The sequence below is a fragment of the Acinonyx jubatus genome, chromosome B4, assembly GCF_027475565.1.
Source record: "Acinonyx jubatus isolate Ajub_Pintada_27869175 chromosome B4, VMU_Ajub_asm_v1.0, whole genome shotgun sequence".
Lineage (NCBI taxonomy): Eukaryota > Metazoa > Chordata > Mammalia > Carnivora > Felidae > Acinonyx > Acinonyx jubatus.
Genome location: NC_069387.1, coordinates 78,587,159 through 78,609,624, shown reverse-complemented (window position 1 = coordinate 78,609,624; position 22,466 = coordinate 78,587,159). Strand labels below are relative to the sequence as shown.

The window sequence follows — 22,466 nt, the reverse complement described above, 5'->3', positions numbered from 1 at the left end:
CTGGGGTAACCGGGAAAGGGTCCCATCCCACGGACCGAGCACTGGGAGGGAAAGCCAGGAAGGAGAAAAGAGGGGCCGTTAGAGCTCCGGTGGGTTTGGACCGTAACTTCAGTCCCATGTGGAGTCAGTAAAAGATAAGCAACGGGAGCGTGAACAACCTCAGCGGGCCAGAGGCTTGGCAGGCCAGGGTGAGCCCCCGTTAGAAATCGGCATGCACTTTCTGCGCGAATTTTTCTCTCTTAGAGCAATACTGAGGCGTTTCATAATCCCTTTCATAATCCCAGCCGGAGAATTAGAAAGGGGTGGGATTGCTGGTTCTTGGCCCCCATGTCTTCTCAGCCTTGGCCATCGCCCCAAGGCCAGGGGCCCAAGACAGGTCACCCAAGCCGGCCGCCGCTGCTCCGAGGTTCCTCGGGCTCCTGGAGGGGATAGGGGCAGGACAAGGGCAGCTCCTCTGCCCCCACAGCCCCACCCACCTTCCTCCGCTGAGGGATTGTCCCAGGAGGCTAGCAACGCGACCCCATTTCTCCCCATAAAAGTCCCATTTTACGAGCCAGTTTCACTGGGCCCCTCACCAAATGCTCTAAAATGAGGGAAATGCCTTAAAAGCAGTCTGAAATGGAGCCACTGCCATTGGACCTTGGTGTCCAAACCCAGTCGCAGCAGCACAGAATGCCCCTTCTGGGCGGGATTTGCCCTGTTGGGCCACCCGGATCCCTGGCCTGGCCGCCGCTGAGCCCAGCTTGGCCGGAGCCGCCATTCCCTGGCTTTAGCGCCTACTTAGGCTCGGACCCAGTCCGCGCAGATCAAAGTGAGCTCGCGGCATTTTTATGAGATGAACTTCAGTGGCTCTTTACTTGTAATCAGATGCCTAGGTCGAAAATGCAAAAGGGAACAGCCCATCAATCCAAAAAGGAAAAGGAAAAGAGAGAGAGAGAGAGAGAGGAGAGTGAGAAGAGAGGAGAGACAGAGAGAGAGAGAGAGAGAGGAGAGAGAGGGAGAGGGAGAAGAGGGGACTGGGGTAAAAAAATTCAGGTGACACATAGCAGGAAGATCGTGGTCACCAACAAAAAAAGACCCCTTGCTTGCAGCAGAAATGGTTTGTGGGTCTCTCCCAGCCTCCAGGCCCCGCCATCTGCCTGCACACTTCGCTCCGATTTCCGGGGGGCCAGGAAACCTGACTCGCCTGTGTTCTGAAGCTTGATCCGAAAGCTTCCACAGTGTGGACGCGCCATGTGGGGCGAGTGTGGCCGCCTGCACTCTCTTGCCCCGGCGGGGAAGTTGCCTTCGGCTCAGGATTTAAAAGTCTCTCCCATTTTGCTGCTTTCCTCTCTGCGGTCTTCGTGGTTCTCTCGTCACTGCGGCCAGAAGTTGAGTTACAGGAAGATTCACCAGAGATTTATCGCCTGGCTCCAAACTTGGAGAGCCCCGTTGTCATAAACAGCCATCTATTGTCTAGACTTTTATCTCCGGGTATGGATCGTGCATTATTGAGGCTCAGGAGACACGGGTCTGGCTCTGTGGGGTGTGTGTGCGGCTGAGCGCTTGCCCTTTGCCCCCAAGGGTTTTTTGCTGGGGGGGGGGTAGGTTTAGGAAAGTGCATAAATTTGTGTGTGCTCCTGGGGCTGGGCAGGTACACCTGGGTGTCCAAGTGGGGAGGCTCAGGGTGGGGAGGGTCTCGCTGTGCCTGGGAACATTCTGGTGCATGTACTTTTGTGTTGGGTGAGAATTTGTCACGGTGCGCTTTGTTTCTGGGGCATTTTAAGTGTTCCTGTCTGGGTTTTTGCAGGTTTTATGAACCTGCATCCGCTTGGCCTGTTTATGTCCCTTCGAAGCAGATCATCTGGTGTTTTTCAATATTGGGGCCCATTGTGTACGTGTTTGGCTTTTCTTAAGGGAACGGATTTAGGTGGTACCTTTCTAGTCTGGCTCCCTCAGATTCCCACCTCCCCTAAATCACACCTCAGCCTCTGCCTTCCCCAGAGCCTCTGGCTTTGCTCTACTCCCTGAAAGTCCAGAGGCGGCTACCAATTTTCTGTCACAGGGACAGGGACGAAACACATTTTTGCAGGATGAGGTCTGGCTATCTCTGTCTTTCCCAAACTAGGGGGAAACGTCCCAGCTCATAAACTCCCTCACTTCCTGGGGCTCCCCTTCCCAGGGCTGAGAGGGACATCAGAGAGGCCTCCCCCATTTCATTCTGACCTTTTAAAATAGTCTCCACACAACACTGAATAATACCAAAGTGGGTCTGCTTCTCCCTTCCTGGGGCTTTCTGGCAGCAAATGTCCTCACCCTGGCCACCTCTTCTTGAGCTCAGCCAGTAGGACATTTGCCCAGATTAAATGTCTGTGGGAGAGATGCCTATCACCTTAGATCTCAGGGTCAGAGACTGGTTTTGAAAGCCTGGCTCCTTTAACACCGCCAGAAATAATCAAATCATCCCCCCTTTGTTTTTCATTATCAGAACGCAGGGGGGAGGGCTCTAGACACTAGGCCTGGAGCTCCACTGACCACCCCAGTGCTTCTTGCTGCTCCTACCGGGGTCCCAGGCCCTATTTCAGGTGCCAGTAGCCCTTGAGCACCTTAACCAGGTAGGTAAAGTGGGAGGGGACTGATCCTAGAGGCCAGAGGTGACAAAATGAGGGCTTTGTGGAGCACCAGATTGAACCAGAGGCCCCCCCCCGCATTGCTTTCTGAGCATCCCTCCCTACCCTTGCCCTAGAGTTCCCATTTAAAAAGCATGGGTTAGCCCTAAAAAGGGCTCTGCGGGGCGCAGAGCAGGAGGAAACAAGCTGTCAGGTTCAGGAAAAAGAAGGTGAGCCCTTCACAGACACCCCTATGCTATATTCTCTCTCTCTCTCTCTCTCTCTCTCTCTCTCTATCTCTATCTCTCTCTCTCTCTCCTCCACTGCTACCCTGCAGGGAAAAGCTGGAGGATTCCACTTAAGGTTCCTTTCTCCCGCGCCCCTCGTTTTCGGCTGAGCAGCGCGCTGACCCCGGCCCGCAGCCAGCCAGCCGGGGTCGCCACTGCTGCTGCGGGTCCGGAACTCACTTTCCTCCGGCTGGCCGGCTGCGGCGCCGCCTGCCTCGGTCTCTCCCTGCCTCCCTGCGGCCTTGCTGCTACCCCCCCCCCCCGCGCCCCCTTCTCAGGCTAACAAATATTTGATATACTTGTTTCTCTGCACCCCAGGCCTAGGCTGAGCCGGCTTATGCTGGATGATCGCTGCGGGAGGACCGGGTCCTTGGCCGGCGGCTTTGCTCCCAACCCCATCCGCCGCAGTCTCTCCTTCATTCAGCCGGGTAAAACGCTTCTCCTTCCTTTCATGCTTCTCCCCCTTTCTTTCCGCCTCTGGATCTGAGAAATAAATAAATCCAAGTCTCCTACCTCATCAGCCCTCCCCACTGGCGCTGCCTCACGTCTCCTCCTCCTTACCGAGCGAACCGCCTTGTTTTCAGAAGGAAATTTTAATAGAACAGAGGCTGTAAATGAACTTTTCTCTGAGATGGCTAATTCGCTTTCCAATTCTTACGTCCTGCTGCTTTTCACGGTGGAATGGAAAGGATTTAGAAGTCTGCAGTAGGGGAGGGGGGTGTGGGGAGACGGAGCCCAGAGTTACAGACAGTGGTGAGAGATACAGAAGACCGGGAGATACAGAGAGCCAAAGAGACGTTTGGTTGGGGAGAGGAGGGAGAGAGGGAGGGAGAGAGAGAGGGAGGGAGGGAGAAGGGTGGGAGGGAGGGAGCCCCAGCTGGCGGGAGCAGAGCCAGAGAGAGAGAGAAAAGGAGAGAAAAGTTTCCTGGAGTCTTCATTAGTTGACTTCTCTGTCCGCGGCTTCCCCCAGCCAGCAGGGCTCACTCCCAATAAAGGAAGGAAGGGGGTCTTTATTTTTTTTTCTAAGGCCCCAAAGAGTCCGGTGTTTACAAGACTAGAAATGCTACAGCCATGTCCCGGCAGAAAGAAAGGCTGAAATGGAGGACCGACGCCTTCCTTATAAGGTACGATGCTAACTTGACCTTCACTTTGTCATGGTGCCCCCCGCCCACCCAGACTGCTGCAGGCAGCCTGAGGCAGCGAGCGCCCTGCAGACCCTGGCCTCTGCCTCCCTGTTTCCTCTCTTTTTCTTCCAAATTTCTCTTTCCTTTTTAAATGTCCCTCCTTTCCCATCTTTTTATTTCCTTTTTTTACCTTTTCCTTTTTATTTCCTTTCTCCTCCCCCCCCCCCCCCAGGTTTCTCCTGCTCTTTTTTTTTTTCACTCGTTCCTTGTATTCTTGCCTTCCAATTTCATGGTTTCCCTTGACTCCCTCTTGCCTGGCTCTCTATCATAACCTCTCTCTCTCTCTCTCTCTCTCTCTCTCTCTCTCCTCACTCCCCCCCCCCCCCACACCCCAGCCTTCTGGTCTTCTGCATACCAGAAACAATAAAGCATGTTTTCAGTTTTGTCTCCATCCCCATCCCCACCAACCTCCACAGTCCTAGCCTGGCTTCTGCCCCCATCCAGGTGTCCCTGGGGAAGAGGTGCAGAAAATAAGGCAATTTGGGATCAAAGGAGGCTTCACTCTGGACCCAGTGCCCACTTGGGGATGACAATGAACTTGGTTTTGGTAAGACCCTGTCTTCCTCCCACTGGCCTAACCTAAGTCTCTGTGACCCTACTAGTCTTGAACTGAGGGCGAAGCCCTTCATTGTGGGGAAATATGGGGAGAGCAGAGACCACTGCTCCTGAGACTAAAGGGGAGATTTAAGTACCAAATGTTAAGTACTCAGCCCTTCTCTGAGCTCCCAGCCCCTAAAATTTTAGAGATTTCCCTTAAGACATCTGGACAGGGAACTGAGAGAATTAGGGATTTCTGGAGATTCACACTCATGTAAAAATCGGAAAGAGAAATGCTATCAGGCCTCTCTACCTTGCCTCTTGCTGCCTACCAGGCTCCAACAGAGCTTCTGACATTAACTCTAATCATATCTTGTGTGGCTATAAAATAAATGATATTATCAACACCCCTATAATTATCTATTATTCGCTTACTTGTGATAATTACAATACTAGATGAGGCAGGTCTATACAGACAAAGTAAAGCCAGACAAGTATCTTGGAAAAATGAGCCTGGATCACTGGGGCCTTTGAAATCTCTAAGAATCTATAAGCTCCTGCTTAGGACCTCCTTGGTCTAGGAGTCACCATGGTGTGGGTGATAGGGTGACACTGGGAGACCCTACTACCTCCTTTTCCTCTATATGCCATCTAGCCCCCCCCCCCTGAGCTGACACCAGAGAGGATCAGACAATAAAAGGGAAATGCCTTCTCTCCCTCCCTAGTGCAGGGGACAGGATTCCAAAGGGGGGAAGTTGAGAGGGTCTTGCGTTGTTACATTCCCAGACTTTATAGTTCTGTCTAGTGTTACATTGTTTCTTCAGGCAAAGATCTTTGTTCTCCTTCAGTCATATTTCTCCCTTCCCCCTCCCTTTCTTTCTCTCTCCCTCCCCCCCTGTTTTGGTCCCTTTAAAGGAGACTCAGATCATCTTGTGCTCTTAATAGATGACTATAAAAGTAAAATTAATTCCCCCCTGCCCTTTAATATCAATATCTCTTCGTTAAATATGCACATTGGTGAGAATAAACAGAATTAAGTGTTGCAACCCAAACCAGCAATTACATCCAAGAGGTTTTTTTTTTTTCTTCCATGGGGTCTGGCTTATCTGGGGGGTGTTCACTCTGCCGCGAGATAACCAGGGGTTATTTGTATTATTATTATTTTTTTTTTACAAGCTCACTGGGGCCTGAGCCAGCACCAACCTGGTAGAAAAAGCAACCACGAAGCCAGAGAGGGAAGAGAGCTCCAGACAGCGATGAAAAGGAACCACGCGGTTAAGTAATGCGGGGCGGAGGGGGTGGGGGGAGGAGGAGGCGGCAGGTCTCGGAACAAACGTGGCCGAGAGCGAGACAGGCACTCACAGACAGAGGTTTACGTATTTGTATTAACTTTTTTTTTTTTTTTAATTCGGGGCTCGATGAAGAAAAGGGAAGATTCGGGGGAGTGGAGAGGGAATTATCCGAGATCACAGCACGAACGCCCCAGAAGGGGAGAAGGGAGAAGACGGAATAACCGCGCGCGGATGCCGGGACAGCACCGGGCCCTGGCCCTGGCTCCGATTCCCACCCGCCGCTGCCCCACACGCTGAGGGCTGGGCCTCCAAGCCCCCCCTCGCGGCCGCCAGGGCTTCCTCGCTCTCCTTATCATCTCCATCTTTATGACGAGGCTTGTTAACAAGACCAGCGAGCTGGCCACGCACATCTATCTCAGCGCTCACGCTCAGCCAAGCATCGGCCGGCGCGGGGACTAGCGAGGCACTAATTAATTGATTCCTCTGGACAGTAAAATATGGCAGCGTCTACACGGAACCCATAAACAATATCTCTGCGGGGTGTGAGTGCATTGTCTCTCGAAGAATTTTTCCATAGGCCTGTGTCAAGTAGCGGATTTTTCGCCACTAAAGAAAGACCCAAGTGGGACTCATTTCTCCGGGGGAGACAGAGCTAGCTCAGTGTCAGAAAATGCTTTAAGCTGTTACTGCCTCTCCGAAAGTGTTTAGGAGTGGATTTTGTTGAGAAAAACTTGGGTCATGCGATAACGTTTCCCTGCTGCTGGTGTAGACCTGGCCAACCTTAGGGATGGGAGGCAGAGCTGAGGGGCTAGGTGGGCCAGAATCTTCTCCCTGGTTGGCTGAGAGGGAGTGGAGCTGCTCTGTGGTTCGAGAGAGTCTAGAAGAGTAGAAGACCAGGTCCAGCCTTTGCTTTAGGCTGTCTCTCTAGACTCCAGATTTTAAAAACAAATTTAAAAAAATGTAAACAGACTTTGGCTTTCAGGAGCAGTGCATGCCCAGTGCACACCTGAAACTTGCCTGTTACCCCAACCTGCCTGTTACACACCTTGTCAGGCCATTGCATTTCCCTCCCGCCGCCCCCTCCCCTCCTTTCCAACTGGCAGCCTGGAGTAACTGTAATATATTTACCTTAGGTCTAAAAGAACAAGTCCTGAGACATGGAGGGAAGGGAAGTAACCTAATTAGATAATGTTAATTCTTTACCAGGCTGTGATTATTCAGTCAGACTCCACTGCAAACAGGACTTAGGATTCTAAATACAGACCCTGACTTCAAGAGATGTAACAGGGAAATAGAGATCAGCGACCAGCGATTATTGTATAAATAGTCCATGTAGACATAGAAGGGGTTTTCAAAAGATGGAAATAATAGAAAAACAGGAAAACAGAGAAGAGGCTCCGTTGATGGAGACTGTCATTGCCAAAGCGCGAGCTTCCTCCAGCTACTGTTTGCAAAACAGCCAAATAAACGCGTATTATAAATACAATAATATGCGAGCTCAAAGAATTTACTTCCCTGGATTTGGTACCTGCACACCATGTAAACAAACTAATTTACAGGGCATAGTTTTCATACATTGGGTAGATATTCAATTTGTATATATAATGATGCCTTTTCCATGTACTTTTTATGTGGATACATTAATATCGGGATGCATTTTTCATGCATGATTTTATACGTCCTATGGAGTGTATACATCTATGTAGCTCAAGAGATGCGGGACTGTGTATTCCCGGTGTGGGATGGATATGCGAGTGTACTGTTTATGTAAATGAATCTTTACATGTGGTGTTTATCCATGCTATGTGTAACCTTTTCCCAGAAGGTTGCTTTCCCGTGCAAATAAAAGTGCCTCTGTATGTACATTTTCTACAGAAATATATTTTCCATGCCCAGGGTGTACATATAACATGGATATCTGTGCGTTCGAGACTGTTTCAATATATCGGTTATGTTGGCAGAAACCTCTCTCTCGTGCCCCGTATACGGACTCTGCATCTTTCACAGGGAGCTCTCCTAGCAGGAACTACCGGCGAGTTCCGTCCGCGCAGACCTGTCCTTGGAAGGAAGTCCTCCACTCTGGGATATGGAAACTGACAAAGTGAGGGCTTGTCTCTTAGTCTCCAGGAAGTGGCTCTGGCTCAGAGAGGAGGGATCACCTACCGGCGGCCGGCTGGGTCACCCTGGCTAAAGGTCCGGCTGTGTTTGGTCTCATCCAAGCCCAGTTCCCCGGCTCCTTTAGGAGCCACCGGCTTCGGGAATCTCCGCCGCCGCTGGCGGTGAGAAGCCCAGCGGGAGGGCGGGCCGCCGCTGTGGGGACGCCGCGTGCCCAGCAGAGGGAGGGCACTTAGCAGAGAGGCCTGGTTCCCACAGCCCGGCAGCGCCTCGACTCGGGCTGTCCTTCCAGGTCTCCCACAAACTCGCGGGGCGCCCCCAGGCCTAGGGTGCTCGGGGCTGGGCGGCCGGACGGGGCGGGGCTCGGCGGCCTCCACCGCTCCCGCCAGCAGGGGTCATCCCGTCCTTTGCGGGGGCCCGGCGGCCCTCGGGCGCCGACCAGAGCTGCCGGCGCTGTTGGGCGGCGAGCTGCGCGGGGCAGCAGGGGCTGAGAGGCGCGCCGGGTCCCCTCTCCCCGGGACCCTGCAGCAGATCCGGCGCCGGGGCCCGGCCGGCCGGCGAAGTGGACCGACTTCCCAGAGCCCTCTCCACCGGGCCGGGCCACTGGGAGCTCCAGGCGCCCGCGTCATCCACCAGCGGCCGCCGCGCCTTTGTCTCGGAGCGTCCCCGAGAGCTGCGACCGCGAGCTCGGCGCCGGGCTGCAAGCAGTGCGCGGCGTTCGGGTCGGCGGGAGCCGGCAGCACGCTTCTCCACGGAAAACACGCAACTCCGTCTCGACGGAGGCAGCCGCCGGAAGGCGGCCGCGGGGGTCTAAGGCTCGGCATCCACGCGGCTGCAGGATCCGCCTCCTGCAGCCCACCTCGCTCTGAATTACACCGGACCCTTCGGCGCCTCCATGTGCCCGCCGCGCGGAGAGGGCTGGGGGCACCGGGGTGCGTTTCCCGCGCGGGCCCGGGGCCTAAGAACCGCTCCTGCTTTCCTGGTAATGGCGGGGAGGATGGGCGGGGGCTCCGGCCTGTCCGGAACCCAAGGTCCCGGGGGTTTGCTTTGTTCGGAGATCGAGCTGGCGGACCCTGCTCTGCTCTGGGTCTGAGCCATCGATCGCGCGCCCGGTTTCCGGCTGCATTACTATCCACGGGACCCGGGCTGCCTGGCCCATCTCCCGCCCGCTCGCTCAATAGCTGCCTTAAATACCCTAGCTGTGTCTATGCAGGTCAGAGTGGAGTAGAACTGGGTGGATAGCCAGGGCCAAATACACAGCTCATTTGGATGATATAAGCTTACAAATACACAGCAGCAGAATTATTTCCACCCGCATTGCATTATCCAGATAATTCTCTTCATTTCTTGCCCAAGACCCAGTTTGTGACACGCAGCTATTTGTCTTAAAGTCCGTGGAGTAAATAGTAGTTTGAGGGCTTAAATCAGACAAACGGTTGCAAAATAGATACAATCCTTACCCAGATGCAGAGTTCAGCCTTACCCTGAGTATTTGGGTTGCCGCTCCCACCATTACACTCTCCTTGGCAGAGAGACCCAAGGATTTGTTGTTCAGCCATGGGGAGGAGGTTATAGTGTCTCTCCTTCTCTGATAGTCTCTCAGTTATTGACTCTTGGGACCTGTGTAGACACCACCCAACAAAGTACCTCCTCTCTCAGATCTGCAGTGTCTCTGAGACTAAATCAAGGGAATAAATTAAAGGCCAGTTATTCCTAACTTCTTTAAATTTACTCCTTTCTTTTTAGCCAGAAATGCCTTCACTGTTAACTCTCCCCCCCCCCCCCCCCCCCCCCGTATAGATGTGTCCTAAGAAGAGCTTAGTCTCTGGCCTGGATTCACTGGGATTCAACACGCCCACCCCCGCCTTAATTCAGAGGCAGGCGCAGCCACCCAGTCCCTCTCCCAGCTCATGGCTGCCAGAAGCTATCCTGTCCCCAGCTTTGCCTATACTCTGTGGGGGCCTTTGTATGAGTAACTCCCAAAGCTTGGGATCTCCTTCCTGCCCAAACCCCTCAGCTGCACAAGACAAGCTGTGGGTTAGGGGCTAAAGGAGAATGGGATTCAATCTAAATCTGTTAGTTTTTCTAGTTGCAGGAGTAAGGAAAAGAAGGGAGAGAGAGAGAGAGAGAGAGAGAGAGAGAGAGAGAGAGAGAGATTTCAAGGCAGGGGTGTGGCTTGGATACTGGGCTCTGTGGGGGCTCCTTATTCCAAAGTAGCCCCAGAAGGGTGGAGAAGGAATTTGGAGGAGACTCCATAATTGGAGCCAGGCTGTGAGAAAGGGAAATTCAGGGACCAGAGGCAGAAGCGTGGAGGCAGAGGAAGGATGACCCACCCGGAAGGAAGGGGCAAGGTGGAGGTACAGAGGGCCCCTGGGCTCTGCTGGGACCTGGACTCTGGTTCTGCCCTGGGTCTCTGGCATGGCCCAGAAGAAGTTGCTGGCTGGGGAAGATGGAGCCTATCTCACCAGCTCCAAGGGTAGTTTTTAGTCCCCTGCCTATTCATTGTGCAGTGTTCAAAATGTGCTCTCAGAGTGAAGCCATGGGGTTAGACCATGGACTTGAAGTGTCCTTCCACCAACCCCTGCCCCCTATCCCAGGGCACTCCTGCCGTCCCTGCTCCAACCTGCTAGAGTCCCTACTCTGGCTTCACTTCTGGGGATCCTGCAGCCCAGACTTCCTCTTTCTGGCCCTGAAAGTGGTTACAGTCTCCTCTGGGCTGTCTACATTATTTTTATGGCCACATGACTCCTTAGCTGTCCCTCTCCTCCCCCCCAATCTACTATCCCCCAACTTTCTCTCTGCTAATAATTGCTTGGGACTAGGGACGGCAGCTCATGAACAGATCTTGGTTGCTCGTATGTTTTTTGTTGCCCCTGCACCGTTCTTCCTTTATTATTATACACTTATCATTTTTATTATTCACCTGAACTGGAGAAAATAAAGTAGGGGACAGTCAGGAGCCTGGGAATCCCATTCTTTCTAGGCAGAAAAGACCATGTATGGGGACCCAGTTCAAATTTTTTTTCTCAAAAAAATCACATCATCATTCAGTCATGTTTTAATTATTATTATTAATATTAATATGATGAAGCAACTCTGTACAAGGACTCTATAAAGGGAAAACGTGCTAAAGACAGACGTTTGACTAGGAGGGCACACTACAGAGAGCTGGGGAGGGCATCTACCCACAGAGACTAGACTAGGTACTAGCAAGGGACACAGAGAACAGGACACAGATTGACAGAGAAGCTCACGGAAGTCAAGTTTAAAGCGACAGGAAGAGAATATTGCATATCTTTACACCCCCACCCCCTTTGGAGTGTTCTGGTCTCTCTTCTCTAGTAGGCTGTGGGAGTCAGGCTGGAGGGGTGAAGCTTGAATCCAGCACCCCAGAGCCCACAAGGTCACAGGAGAGGCTGCATGAAGGGGTACATGGGTGACCAGGCAAAGGGGAGAGTGCCTCACACTCAGGGCCAGCCCACAAGGGATTGTGCAGACAGCAGGAATGGCGCTGATTTCTGTGAACTTGTTGTATATGGGTGAAACAAGTTTATGTCGGTGGGGAAGTGTGGCAGGTGCCCAGTGGCGATGAGGGCATGTGATTGTACCGCCACTCTGCAGGGCTGCATTTGGGGACATGAGGCTGCCTGCTTACAAGTACTGGTGGGGGGGGTGGGGGGGGACCAGTGGGGGTGCTGGGCTCCGCTGTGCCTGCGTTTGCCCATGCCTCTGCACAGTCTTGTCCAGGGACTTGACGCTGTGTGCTGGTGGGAGAGCGGCAGGCTCTGTGGATTGCCATTGGAGGGGGTGTTAGGAGAGACTCTTCCAGGGCAGGAAGAACTCCCAAGCTGGCAGGCCAGTTCACAGTGTCCAGGCTGGGCTTAACTCTCATCAGCTCCCTGTTTCTGCCCTTCTTGCTCCTGCAAGGGTGGGTGGGTGGGCAGAGGGGAAGTCGGGGGAACTCTCACCAAGAGGGATAAAAACGGAGTGCAGGAAGGTGCCGAGCGTCTCCACTGCTTCTCTCTCCTAAGCCAGCCTAGATCTAGTGGGCTGGGGCTGGGGCCTGAAGGGGGCTTTGAATAAAAGGCCCTCTGCAGAAGAAGCCACTCTTTGGCTTCCCACCGGTTCTGAGGATGTGTCCCTCCTTCAGCTCTGGTCCTTGTACTCGGCGCCTCGCCGGCCAGGGGGAGGCGGAGGCAGAGGATCCTGAGACAAAGGGCGACGTTGTGGGGTGGGGGGGGCGGGTGGAATGGGGGTGGGTAAAAGAGAGAAAGGAGTTGTGTGGGGGACTGCAGCGCCCCCCTCCTTCATTGTCACCAGCCTGGGAAACCAGGGCTGAGCAGGGGCCTCTGCGGCCGGTAGCCCCTTTAGGGGCAGATTCTCCTCCTGCCTCGTAAATTATGCCGGTCCAGCCTCTGGCCGGCCGTGACCGTGAACGCCAGCGGGGAAGGGAGAATCAGCGGCGGTAGCCGCGGCTGCCAGAAACTCTCCCGGCCAATCAATGCCGCGCCTCGCAGACTCTTTCACAGCCTCTTGGGCTTCCTGGAGGGCCAGGTGGGGGTCCCTGGGGTGGCTACTATGCCCGAGGCTGCGTCCGCTGGGCTCTCAATTCCGCGCTTGCGGCTTCCGGTCCGCAGCCGCCTAGGCAGCAGGAAGAGTGCCTGGCAGCACACCTGCGAGCGAATGGGCGGGCAGAGGCGTCGGGAGAAGGCTGGAGACCAGGAGACTTTTCAGGCAGCCCGCCCCAGAGAGGACTTAAGGCTGATGGTCGCCTTGTCCGCAGCCGGCTCTGTCAAACGCCTGTGCCTCGGCCTCCAGGCCTAGAGGACCAGACCCCAGCGGACTTTACCGGGCATTAATGATCACTCTGTTCTCCCAAACCGCACTTCCTCCCAGGTTTCTCCACTTCCTCCTGCCCTTGCATAGCTACGCTGACCCCTGCCAATCTCTCCGCCCACGCTCCACTCTTGCTCCCTCCTCTCCACCTCTCCTAACCCCAACCGCTGGGAGTTTGGGGAGCCTCGGTTCCACTGTCCCCACTTTTGCCTACTGCAGGTTGACTTCCGACCACGGAAGGAAAGTGGTGGGAGGGGGGTGCCTGGATTACCTTTGCTCCAGCTCCTCAGCCCCGGGCCCAGTGCCCCGGTCCCACTGCAAACCAGTCCTTCCCCAGCACCTCAGCCTTCCCTGCCCCTATCCCCTGCCTGCAGCTGTGGGCTTCCTCTCTCCTTGGCTGGCTTCTTCCCTTCTCTCTGAGACTTGGCAGGGCCTGCTGGGGGTGTGTGGGAGGGAACCACAAACAAAACAGACAAGAGGATGTCCAGGGAGGGCCTGCCAGAGATGCCTGGCGTTCTAAGCGGGGACTGGGTCCCAGGCAGCGCCCCCTCTTGCTCCCTGCCAGAGACAGGCTCAGTCCGGGGCCGGTGCCCGTGTCTTGCCGCCTAAAAGAAGGAGAGAGCTTGCTCCCTCAACAGAAGTCTTTTCTTTTTCATTCTCCGGTTCTGAAACCAGATCTTGACCTGCTGGTCACTAAGATTCAAGCGGTCTGAGAGTTCCCTCCGGCGCTGCCGCGTGATGAACTCGTTCACCAGAAACTCCCCCTCCAGCTCCGCCAGCTGCAACTTCGAATAGGGCTTGCGCTTCTTCCGGGAGCGGCTGTGGATCGGGTACCAGGGCGCGCCTGGGTGGAGACGAACCGGCAGCGTTGGCCAGAGGACCAAGAGGTGACAAGCCCAGTGCCCTCGGTCCTTCCCCAGCCCTTTGCACCTTGGCCTAACCGCCCAACCCCAGGCCCCTGCTCTCCCATCTCCCATCTCCTCTCTTCTACGCAGACCCCCATCCCCATCAACTCTCCCACTTTCATCATCCTCTTTCCCCCCTTTCGCTCCTCCTGGCCTCCTCGACTGGACTTCCCACCGTAGTATCCCTGGACCCTCTGTGCTTCGAACCCCTCACTTCTCCCCAAAGCTCTTCTGCTCCCGGATATCCTGGCCCCTTCCTTTCACCTTCTCCAGGATGTGCTGGGTCCCTGATCAGCTAGAACAGACATGAATGAGCCAGTGGCCAGAGTAAACCAGGTCCACTGGCGTTTCTTAAGAGAGAGAGAAAAAAAATGTAGGTAACAGAGTCTGTGCGAAGGCGGGGGGTGAGGTCCTAGAGAGCAGAGACCAAGCTCTCGGTCCCCACCCCCCACCCCTAGGCCTGGGGAAGTCTAGGTCAGAATCCCCTTGGCCGGAGCTCCCTGCCCCCTCTAGCCAGCCGCAGGTCCAGAAAAGGGGAATCTCTCCAGTTCTTTTATGGGGATATTTACATGTTTATAGGCGCTCCCCCCACCCCGCACTTCTTTTTAAAAGAAGCCCTTCCTCACCACACATTCTGTCACCCCAGGCGGCCCTAGCTCAGTCCTACCCTGCCCGCCCCGGTGAGCTGTCCGGTCCTGAGTACGCCTCAAGAGTGGGCCGGGGTCCTTACCGCTGGCCGAGAGCCCGCCGCCGGGGTTTAAAGGCGATACCAAGCTGCCCGGGTCGCCGGCGCCGGCGCCCTTGTTGCCCTCGTTGAGCAGGGACGAACTGGAGTCGGATTCCAGTGACTGGCACGAGGGCGGGTCGTGCGGGGGTCCCGCGCCCCCGTCGCCGCCGCCGCCGCCCGCCGCGTAGTCGTACTTGAAACCGAGCGCAGGGGGCCCCGACGGCTCCAGCGGCAGCAGCGCCGCCCCCGGCCCGACTCCTGGGCCCGGGTCGCGCCCGCGCTCCTCACGCTTCAGGCCCCCGCCGCCCTCGGCGCACGGCTCGCGGTAGTAACCCTTGCTGTCCTCCACGCGCGCCAGCTCGCACGTGCGGCCAAAGGGCGGGTTGAGCGACACCGGGCTGCCGAGATAGGGCTGCGGGTAGCCATTGCAGGGCTCCGCCGACGGCCAGGGCAGCGAGCACACGTTGTCACGGCGCGGGTAGGACAGCGAAGGCAGCCCTGGCAGCTGCGCCCCGGACGCGCGGAAGTTGGGGAAGTAGAACGTGTCTCCCGTGTGGATGTTCACCAGCGGCCCCACAAACCCGGGATTCAGGAGATTATGCTCGCCCATTTCCGCGGGGCCCGGCCGGCAGCTTCTACTTTATTGCTATCTGACATTAAACATAGTTAAACCTGCACCGGCCACCCATTGGCCATCCGGCTCACGTGGGCGCCGCCGCCAGGGGGATGGGTGGGGACAGCGAATCCCCCCACCTTGCACCAACTCCAACTTCCCCCTTCCCCACTCTGGGGTGGGGGGGGGGAGAGACAAAACTCGGGGGCAGATTTAGTCTCTGGTTTCTGGTTTTTAAAAATACCATAAAACCTAATGCAGACAGTGAGTCAATCGCCCGACCCGGGGCAAAAGGGAAAAAGCCACACCAAAAATCCCCGCACATACACACTTCTGCACCATGCACCCACCCCCCCCAGATGTATTATCTTCTCGCCAACAGCTGGCCAAGCACAGCCTGTCCCTCTTTAATTAGCTCCTTTATTAACTAAAACCGTTGGAATTTACAATATCTCCCCAATAAATTACTATTAGATATTGTGTCATATAAAGTTTACTGGCTGTTTAAGGAGACGGATGAGCCCTTTGGCTCGGGGTTTATTTACAGTAGAGGCGAAGTGGGGGTAAGGACAGGTTTCCCTGCCACGGTCTTTCCCAGCCCTGCTACTGCGGTACTCCCCCTCCTCAGCTCTATCTGCACAGGAATTTGGGGGGACACTTGGGGTCCTTTCCTCCAGGAAGGACTATGAGAGAATTGCAATGCTGGGTATTCCCACCTCCTCACCCACCCCACCCCCCCAAGCTGGAAGCCACCCTAGCCTCACATTTCCACTCACCATTATAGGATGCATGCAGAAAAGAAGCAGGAAAAGGAGGTGCCCAGCTCGATGTGGACCTGACTACCTGCTCTTGAAAACCTGGGGGCCTGAACTACTCTTCCTTGTGACTTTTGTGGGTCACATGAGCTTCTGGGGGGTCTTCCAGAGTTTTTGCAGCAAGAGGCTCTGGGACTCCAGCAGAGCTTGGGCTGGCCTGAGAGGCTCCCGATTCCCACTTCGGAGTAGACCCCCACACTCCAGAACCATCTAAGCCTGCCGCTGGGACCATCAGATGGCAGTGCCAATGCCAGTAGGTGTGCTGGGGATGAGGGAGAGGGATCCGGAGAATGATCTTGTTGGGGGCTTAAAATTATATTTACGGTGCTAACCTCGGCAGCTCCTTTCAGAAAAGGCTGAGAACCCGACGCTGGCCATTGATGAGATTAATCGACATCTGGAAACCACAATCTGATCTCAACCAGGTCCACAGAATACAGACAAGCGGATTAAAACGAAAAACAAAACAAAGCCTTCAGCACTAGGTGTATCCTATTGGTGCCTAGTAGACAAAATACTCGGATTTCTATTTGATTGTTTCAGGCTCCTCTACAATATGAACGGCTTTAAGTAATACAAAGTCCAACAGATAGTTCAGCAAACGTCTAAATACGGGGAAGCATCAGAAGAGCTAGATGGAGAAACCGAGGGTCTCCGCGAGAATCGGGCAGAAAGCAACCCACGTAGGTGAAAGTTAAGTATCTGAGAATGAGCTGAACCTACAAAAGCAGATCTAAGCTGAGGCTTCTCATCTCCCCTTTTCTCCCTCTCTCCTCTGCAGGACGCTGCAGAGAGAAACTCAGATTCTTCGAATTCCACAGCTCGCCAGGCGATTTCATTTCCTAAACCCGAACTGCTCCCTCGGACAGAAATTTGTCTGCAAGAGCGTCGCCCTGCCCGGCGCAGCTCAGAGCTCCCAGCGCGGCGCCCGCCCCTCGCCCCGCTTCCCCTTCCCCTTCCCCGCCCCGGCTGCCCCGGCTGCCCGGCCAGGCCCCTCCCGCCCCCAGGAGCCCGCCCCACGTCCGCCGGGCCCACTTGCCGGAACCAAGGCCGAGCGGTGAGATGCTAGCCCCGTGCAGTCACCTTCAGTCAGAACCGCGCGAGCCGGGGCGCCGAGCGGCGGGCAGGAGACCGCCTGGATTGGCCTTTTGGTGCCTAATTGATTACGGGGCTGCGCGGCTGCAGAAGGAAGCATCCCTGCGCCGCAAGTTCCACGTCACAGCATCTCCAACATTCTATTTATGCCCCCTTTCCGAGATGCATTGATGAGCACCACTGAAAATTTAATTTTTAAAACATTTATTTGGGGGTGAGTTGGGTCCTCCAGATTAAAAAAAAAAGGGGTGTGTGTGACTTGAAGATTGTTGCTGTTTTCGACCAGAACACTGCGCAGGCAGCAAGGTCTCCAGGCCTCCAGGCCTCTGTGCTCAGCCGCTATTGTTGGTGTGAGGGATGCCGAGCTGAGCTGCGCGGAGTAATCACTAGTCCGTGTGGGGCAGAGGCTTCTGCCCATTCTCTTTTACTCTTCCAGATGACTCCAGTGTCCTCGAGAGGGGACCCCAGGAGGAAGGCCTCAGCCTCCCCGTGTCCCTCCCTAGTTGGAAAATCTCAGGCCCAGAGCCCTGCACGCTGCCCTCCGGCCAGGCCGCTGAGCACACAGAGCCGCGGCCACAGGGCGGCAGATAGAACGCTGGGGGAAATGAGAACGGAGTGAGGGCTTCCTTCTTCCAGTGTCTCCCAGTCGGATCCGGCCCTAACTGAAAAGGCCACTTTCCCCAGGTTTCGGACTCTGTGGGCAGTGGCACACGCACACATCCCTCCTGGTTCCGTGCAGCTGGCCCTGCTTCCTCTCAGGGAGAGCCGCCGAGAACCACCAGCCACGTTCGCATCCCCGGTCCAGCTCCTCGAGGCCCATCGTGAGCCTGAGGGTTTTCAGGATGCCGGCGAGGACCCAGACAATCCCAGTGCACCACCGCTGATCTGCCCACCTTCAGGGAACCCAGCCACACACGCAGCTCGGCCCCTGCCTTAACTCAAGCTCCCACGAACAGGCCCCTGAGCGCCGCGCCCAGCCTGGGTCCCCGGGGCCGGCGGGAGGCTCGGGTGCGAAGCCTCAAATTTAAAACCGGCCTCGGCGGCGGGAACCGACTGGGGCTGAGGGAGGGGGACCTGGAGGGACTCGCAGCTCAAAGCGCCGGGTAGCTGCGTCTAACCGAGAGTTTTATCCAGCGCATTTCGCAGCCCACATGCAAAACTATAATTGGCCAGACCCAGGCTCTGGAACCGTGGAGCGATCTGTGCGTCCGCTCGCCGGCACATTCATCAAATCACAAGGTTAGTGGAGGCGGCCTGCCTGCTGGCCCCTGAGCCACGGGCTCCTGCTGTAGCTGGCCTAGCTCCACCATGCCCCATGGTGGCATGCTCATTAACTCAGGGGTTAATTATAACTGAAGGCTAGGACGCGGCCCAAGGCTCTCCTTGAAGACCCGAGGCAGCCCTCGTGCTCCGGCGCACCCACCAGCTGGCCCCCGCGCCGCCTGTCTGCATCCCTCCCGCGTCCGCGAGGGCTCGGGTGACAGGGGCCAAGCGGCTGCGTGAGGCTCAGGCCACCGAGGAGCGATTGCTAGCTGCTGTGATCTGGCTCCCCCACCGATCCCAGGTCAGAATTATTCCGCGCGGTGCTGCCTTCTCCACGGTCACTTGAGAGGCCTCGGTGGCCCAGTTCAAGGTCACTGCCTAGTTTGCAGAAAGCGATTCTGCCGCGTATGCAAATGAGTCAGGGCCTGGGCCCCCGATGGGGGGTGTGTTGGCACTGAGCGGGCGGGGATAGGGGAGATGAAAAGCAGCCGATGAGGACGGTCTGGACCCCCATCCGACCCTTCAGACCTCTCTATTTCGTTCCTTTGGGGCGGGTCCGCCTTGGTTCAGCATCTTTGTCGGGTTCAGACAAGGCTGAGGGATGGAGGTAGGGGGACTCCGTCTCCTCTTTCTTCCCTTCCCTAACTCCTCCATGGAGCTCACCTTGGTTCCCAGCCACCCCTCCGGGTGTCCAAGACTTAAGAAGAAAATAGGGAGACCCCTTCTCCAGGTGCTGCTTTCTAGGGATCTGCAGCCTGACGGGAAGAAGGGGGGAGGCTTTAAAGGAACCTTGGGTGAGGGGCCCAGTCAGGCTTTCAAGCTCACACAAGAGGCCTGGGGTCAGCAGCGAGCTTCCTTACCTCCTCTAATCCTTCTGCGGCATCTCTGGGCCCGCTCCCACCACAATGGCCACTCAGGAAATGAAGGGGGGGTCCCAAGCGGGGACATCTGGAAGACCATGTCTCCACCTCTCACCTGAGCATCCCTAAATGGGCCCTCTTCCCCCCTTTTCTCCGTTCTTTCGGCGCACCAATGGTTAAATAGTTTCGCGGCTCTGACATTTTCCCCCTCCGCCAGCAGAGGATCTCCTCCGCCTAGTGAATTACTGAGTGTCAGGAAAGGTGTGGGGACCAAGTTAAAAAAAAAAAAAAGAAAAGAAAGAAAGAAAGAAAGAAAAAAAAAAACCACTCCCATCAAACGCCACACCCACAGCCGCCTGCACCGTATCCGGGAGCCCAGGGCCTGGTCTCCGCGACCTCGAAGCTCCGTAAGGGGTGAGGACTACCCGAGTGCCCTCTGCCCCACAGCCAGCGGCTCGCAGTGACCATGGCTTCTCGCCAGGCCTAGCCCTGGGGAGAGGCCAAGACATGCATGGGGTCTACTCTGCCCAGCCATCCACTGCTTCCCAAATCCAAGCCCCAAGTCCAGGGCTGGGAGGGGGTAAAGGGGGGGTGCGCGGGCGGACTGGGGTGGGGGCAACCGGCCCAGGGGACGGGTGGAGGTTGGAGACTGTGCTGCGAATCTCGAGGCTGGGCTGGAAGAGCGGGAGTCTACTTACCTTTGGAGACAGAAGAGGTTCAGAAGGGTGCGGGGCGGGGATTCTCAGCCTCTAGAAACCTTCTGGATGCCCCCTCCCCAAGGCCGCCGCCGGCCCAGCCTGGTATCTGAGAAGGGCGGGGCGGAGGAGGCGGAGGGAGCGGCCAGCGGTAGGCGCGCGGGAGCTGAGTTGCAGAACATCTCTGGAGAGGCCGCCTTTTATGGGCGTTATTAGCGCCCCTGTCTAGACTGGAGACGACACCTCCTCTGTGTGTAAACAGAGGCGGCGGGCCCTGGCGGGAAGGGGGATGGCGCGTCGAGGGGGCGAGCGGCCCTCCCCTTCTCTGGCCACCGGAAGATCAAGGCCTTTTCCACCCTGCCCCCCTTCCCTGTGTTCCCTGTGATGTCAAGGTCAGAAAGACCTAGTCACGGTCAAGGCTAAAAGAGGAAGAGCCTGGTTGGTTGTGAAAAAGCTCTGGCCCCCTCCTCCTCCCAGAAGCCCCTCACTCCCCAGGGCCCCTCAATCCTCCACCAGCACAGGTCTGGATACACATCTGCCCGAACCAGCACTTGGAGTTTTTTGAGGGGTGGGCTCCCGACACCATTCAAGTCGGACACAGGTGGATCCTAGGGTGGGGAGCTCATTTTTGAACAGGGGGACCTGCCTCAGGGTTCCCAGCTCCAATCCCTGAAAGATGGAGACTGGCCCAGGGACCGCCCCTGCCTCACACCCACACTGGCCTGCTGACCCAGCCGCCTGTGGATCAGCCTCAGGAGCAGATGGTCTGGAGACAGTCGTGGAGGGATCTCCCTGAGAACTACTGGCCTTGCTCTCTCAGGTGGGTTCTTGGCTGTGGGACTACCGGCTGAAAGGCCTATTCTGCTGGCCCTGGGTCTGGGGACTAAGATGTGGGTGGGGACGGGTTTTTCCCCCAAGCCCAGGAAAGGATCTAACTGAGACTTCCCTGGCAGCCTGGTAAAGTGACCTCCAGATGAAGAGTCCTGTGGGGTTCCCACCCAGCCAGGTTCCTTAGTCCTGGCCTGGGGGACAGGGGGAGGCATGGGGAGTGGGGAGTGAGACTGGATCATGAGAAAGATCGCAGGATCCTCAGTCCCAGAGGAGAAAGGCTGTTGTCTGTTTCCAGGGGAAACAGCCCTTCACACCTCCTGTATCCCCTTACAACCTAATGTGTATCGCAGCCTCTCACACCAACACTAGGAGATTGGCCTTGGGAAGAAAGGCTACTTATAGATTTGAATAAAGAAAAGAAAACACACCCTACACTCTGAGATAACAACATTCCTACTTACATGCTTGCACACACACAAGAGGCAGTGAAGGCTGAGGAAATTCTCCACTCGTCAAAAGCTCTACACACACACACACACACACACACACGGCTGCACACGAGTGTGCACATGCACACATACACCTTCACAGGAATGTCTCACTGAGTCCCCAAAGACAATGCCAATTCTTGGAGGAAGAAAAGTTAAGGGACCGACACAATCGGGAAAAGAATAATACATCTTCCCAACTTGGCCTCCCCAGAACACACACTCACAGGATACCTGTCTCGCACAGGAATGGCCATTCTCATGCTTGCTTACTCTTATGGGAGAGGCATCTCCAAAACAGATCCAGGCACGATAATCCTCCAAAACCCATCCAGACACATCTAATCCAGGGCGGGAGAGGGTCCTAAACACCCTGGCACACTGGGGCTCCCAGAGTCTCAAGGAACTGCAGTCTTTGCCTGGGTTTCCAGTGTCCCCAGGAGTCTGCATGAGCTTCCTCCTTTTTTCCATCGCCCCCTTCTGGGGCCTTACGGAGGGTCCCTCTGTGTGGGAAGACTCGCTCATAGGCGTGGGTTTGCATGCAGGAGTGGAGTGGAGAGATCCCGACTTCTCTTTTCCCCCAGTCTCCAACTTCCACTTCTCTGGCTGTCATGGGACTAGCCAATGTACCCTTAACTCAAGAGGGATGGGGGGCCCATATCAAGAGAGGCCCAGGCTTCTTGTCTACTCAATCCCTTTTTCTGACACACATTTAGTCTTCGCCTCTTTCCACCTCAGGAGAGACTTGGGGTTCTGGGAAGAGGTTAAGGTGGTGGGTGGGGAGATGGAATTCAGAACCAGCCTTATTCCTGGGAGGTTCACCTATTCCCCCCTAAACCCCCCACTTCCCAGCATGTGATTCTTTGATGGCTAACCCGGAGTTGAAATGGAGTAGAACAGGACCAGGACCGGCCGCCGCGTCAGTAGCAGAGGCTCTACCAAGAGTGAATTCTTGAGGCTCTTTGTCTGTGAGACTCCGTGGCGTGTGTGTGTGTGTGTGCGTGCATGCATGTGTCTCACCGCCAGAAACGTTTATTTAAATAAAATTGTAAGAATTTCAGCCATTGGGCAAAGGGAGATCGGAGAACTCTGATTTCCAACCCAACGCCTCCGGTCTTTCTGTGTCTCAGGAGAGAAAAAAATATTATATATAAATAAAAATTGCTGCAGTAAAGATTTAATCTGAGATAACATTGTTTTAGGCTATACTGCTTTTTAAAAGTCTCTTAACCTGACAACTTAACGATCTCATTAACTCCGCCAGATAGGGAGATAGGCACGGACGGACGCGACGGGGGAAACAAATTAGTGGCAGAGTCCACGCGGCTCCTGACT

At 55.6% G+C, this 22,466-nt stretch overlaps 1 protein-coding gene and 1 long non-coding RNA gene across 3 annotated transcripts; one reads left to right on the top strand and one right to left on the bottom strand.

Annotated features, from left to right (window-relative positions):
* Positions 1 to 1,686: 1,686 nt before the first annotated feature.
* Positions 1,687 to 7,821, top strand: LOC113593078 (uncharacterized). The gene is made up of 4 exons (XR_003413135.2): positions 1,687 to 3,999; positions 4,504 to 4,606; positions 5,773 to 5,875; positions 6,021 to 7,821. It is a non-coding gene; the product is annotated as an uncharacterized LOC113593078 (long non-coding RNA).
* A 3,006-nt stretch (positions 7,822 to 10,827) lies between these two features.
* HOXC12 (homeobox C12) lies at positions 10,828 to 20,317 on the bottom strand. Of its 2 annotated transcripts, none has more exons than XM_015081261.3 (2): positions 14,475 to 15,795; positions 10,828 to 13,683 (listed from the first exon to the last, which is right to left on the bottom strand). In XM_015081261.3, exons 1-2 carry the CDS (start codon positions 15,079 to 15,081, stop codon positions 13,445 to 13,447), a joined length of 846 nt encoding a protein of 281 aa, XP_014936747.2. In that variant the 5' UTR covers positions 15,082 to 15,795; the 3' UTR covers positions 10,828 to 13,444. The 2 variants fall into 2 exon arrangements, 1 of the variants encoding a protein (XP_014936747.2); XR_008300256.1 differs by lacking the exon at positions 14,475 to 15,795 and adding an exon at positions 19,816 to 20,317 and having other exon boundaries at positions 13,563 to 13,683.
* Positions 20,318 to 22,466: the final 2,149 nt, after the last annotated feature.

Excerpts from the sequence above, each read along its gene's own strand:
- HOXC12 (XM_015081261.3), bottom strand. The coding sequence starts at position 15,081 with ATGGGCGAGCATAATCTCCTGAATCCCGGGTTTGTGGGGCCGCTGGTG. Across the intron at positions 13,684-14,474 it reads CGGCGGGCTCTCGGCCAGCG|GCGCGCCCTGGTACCCGATC; the intron begins GTAAGGACCCCG and ends GTCTCCACCCAG.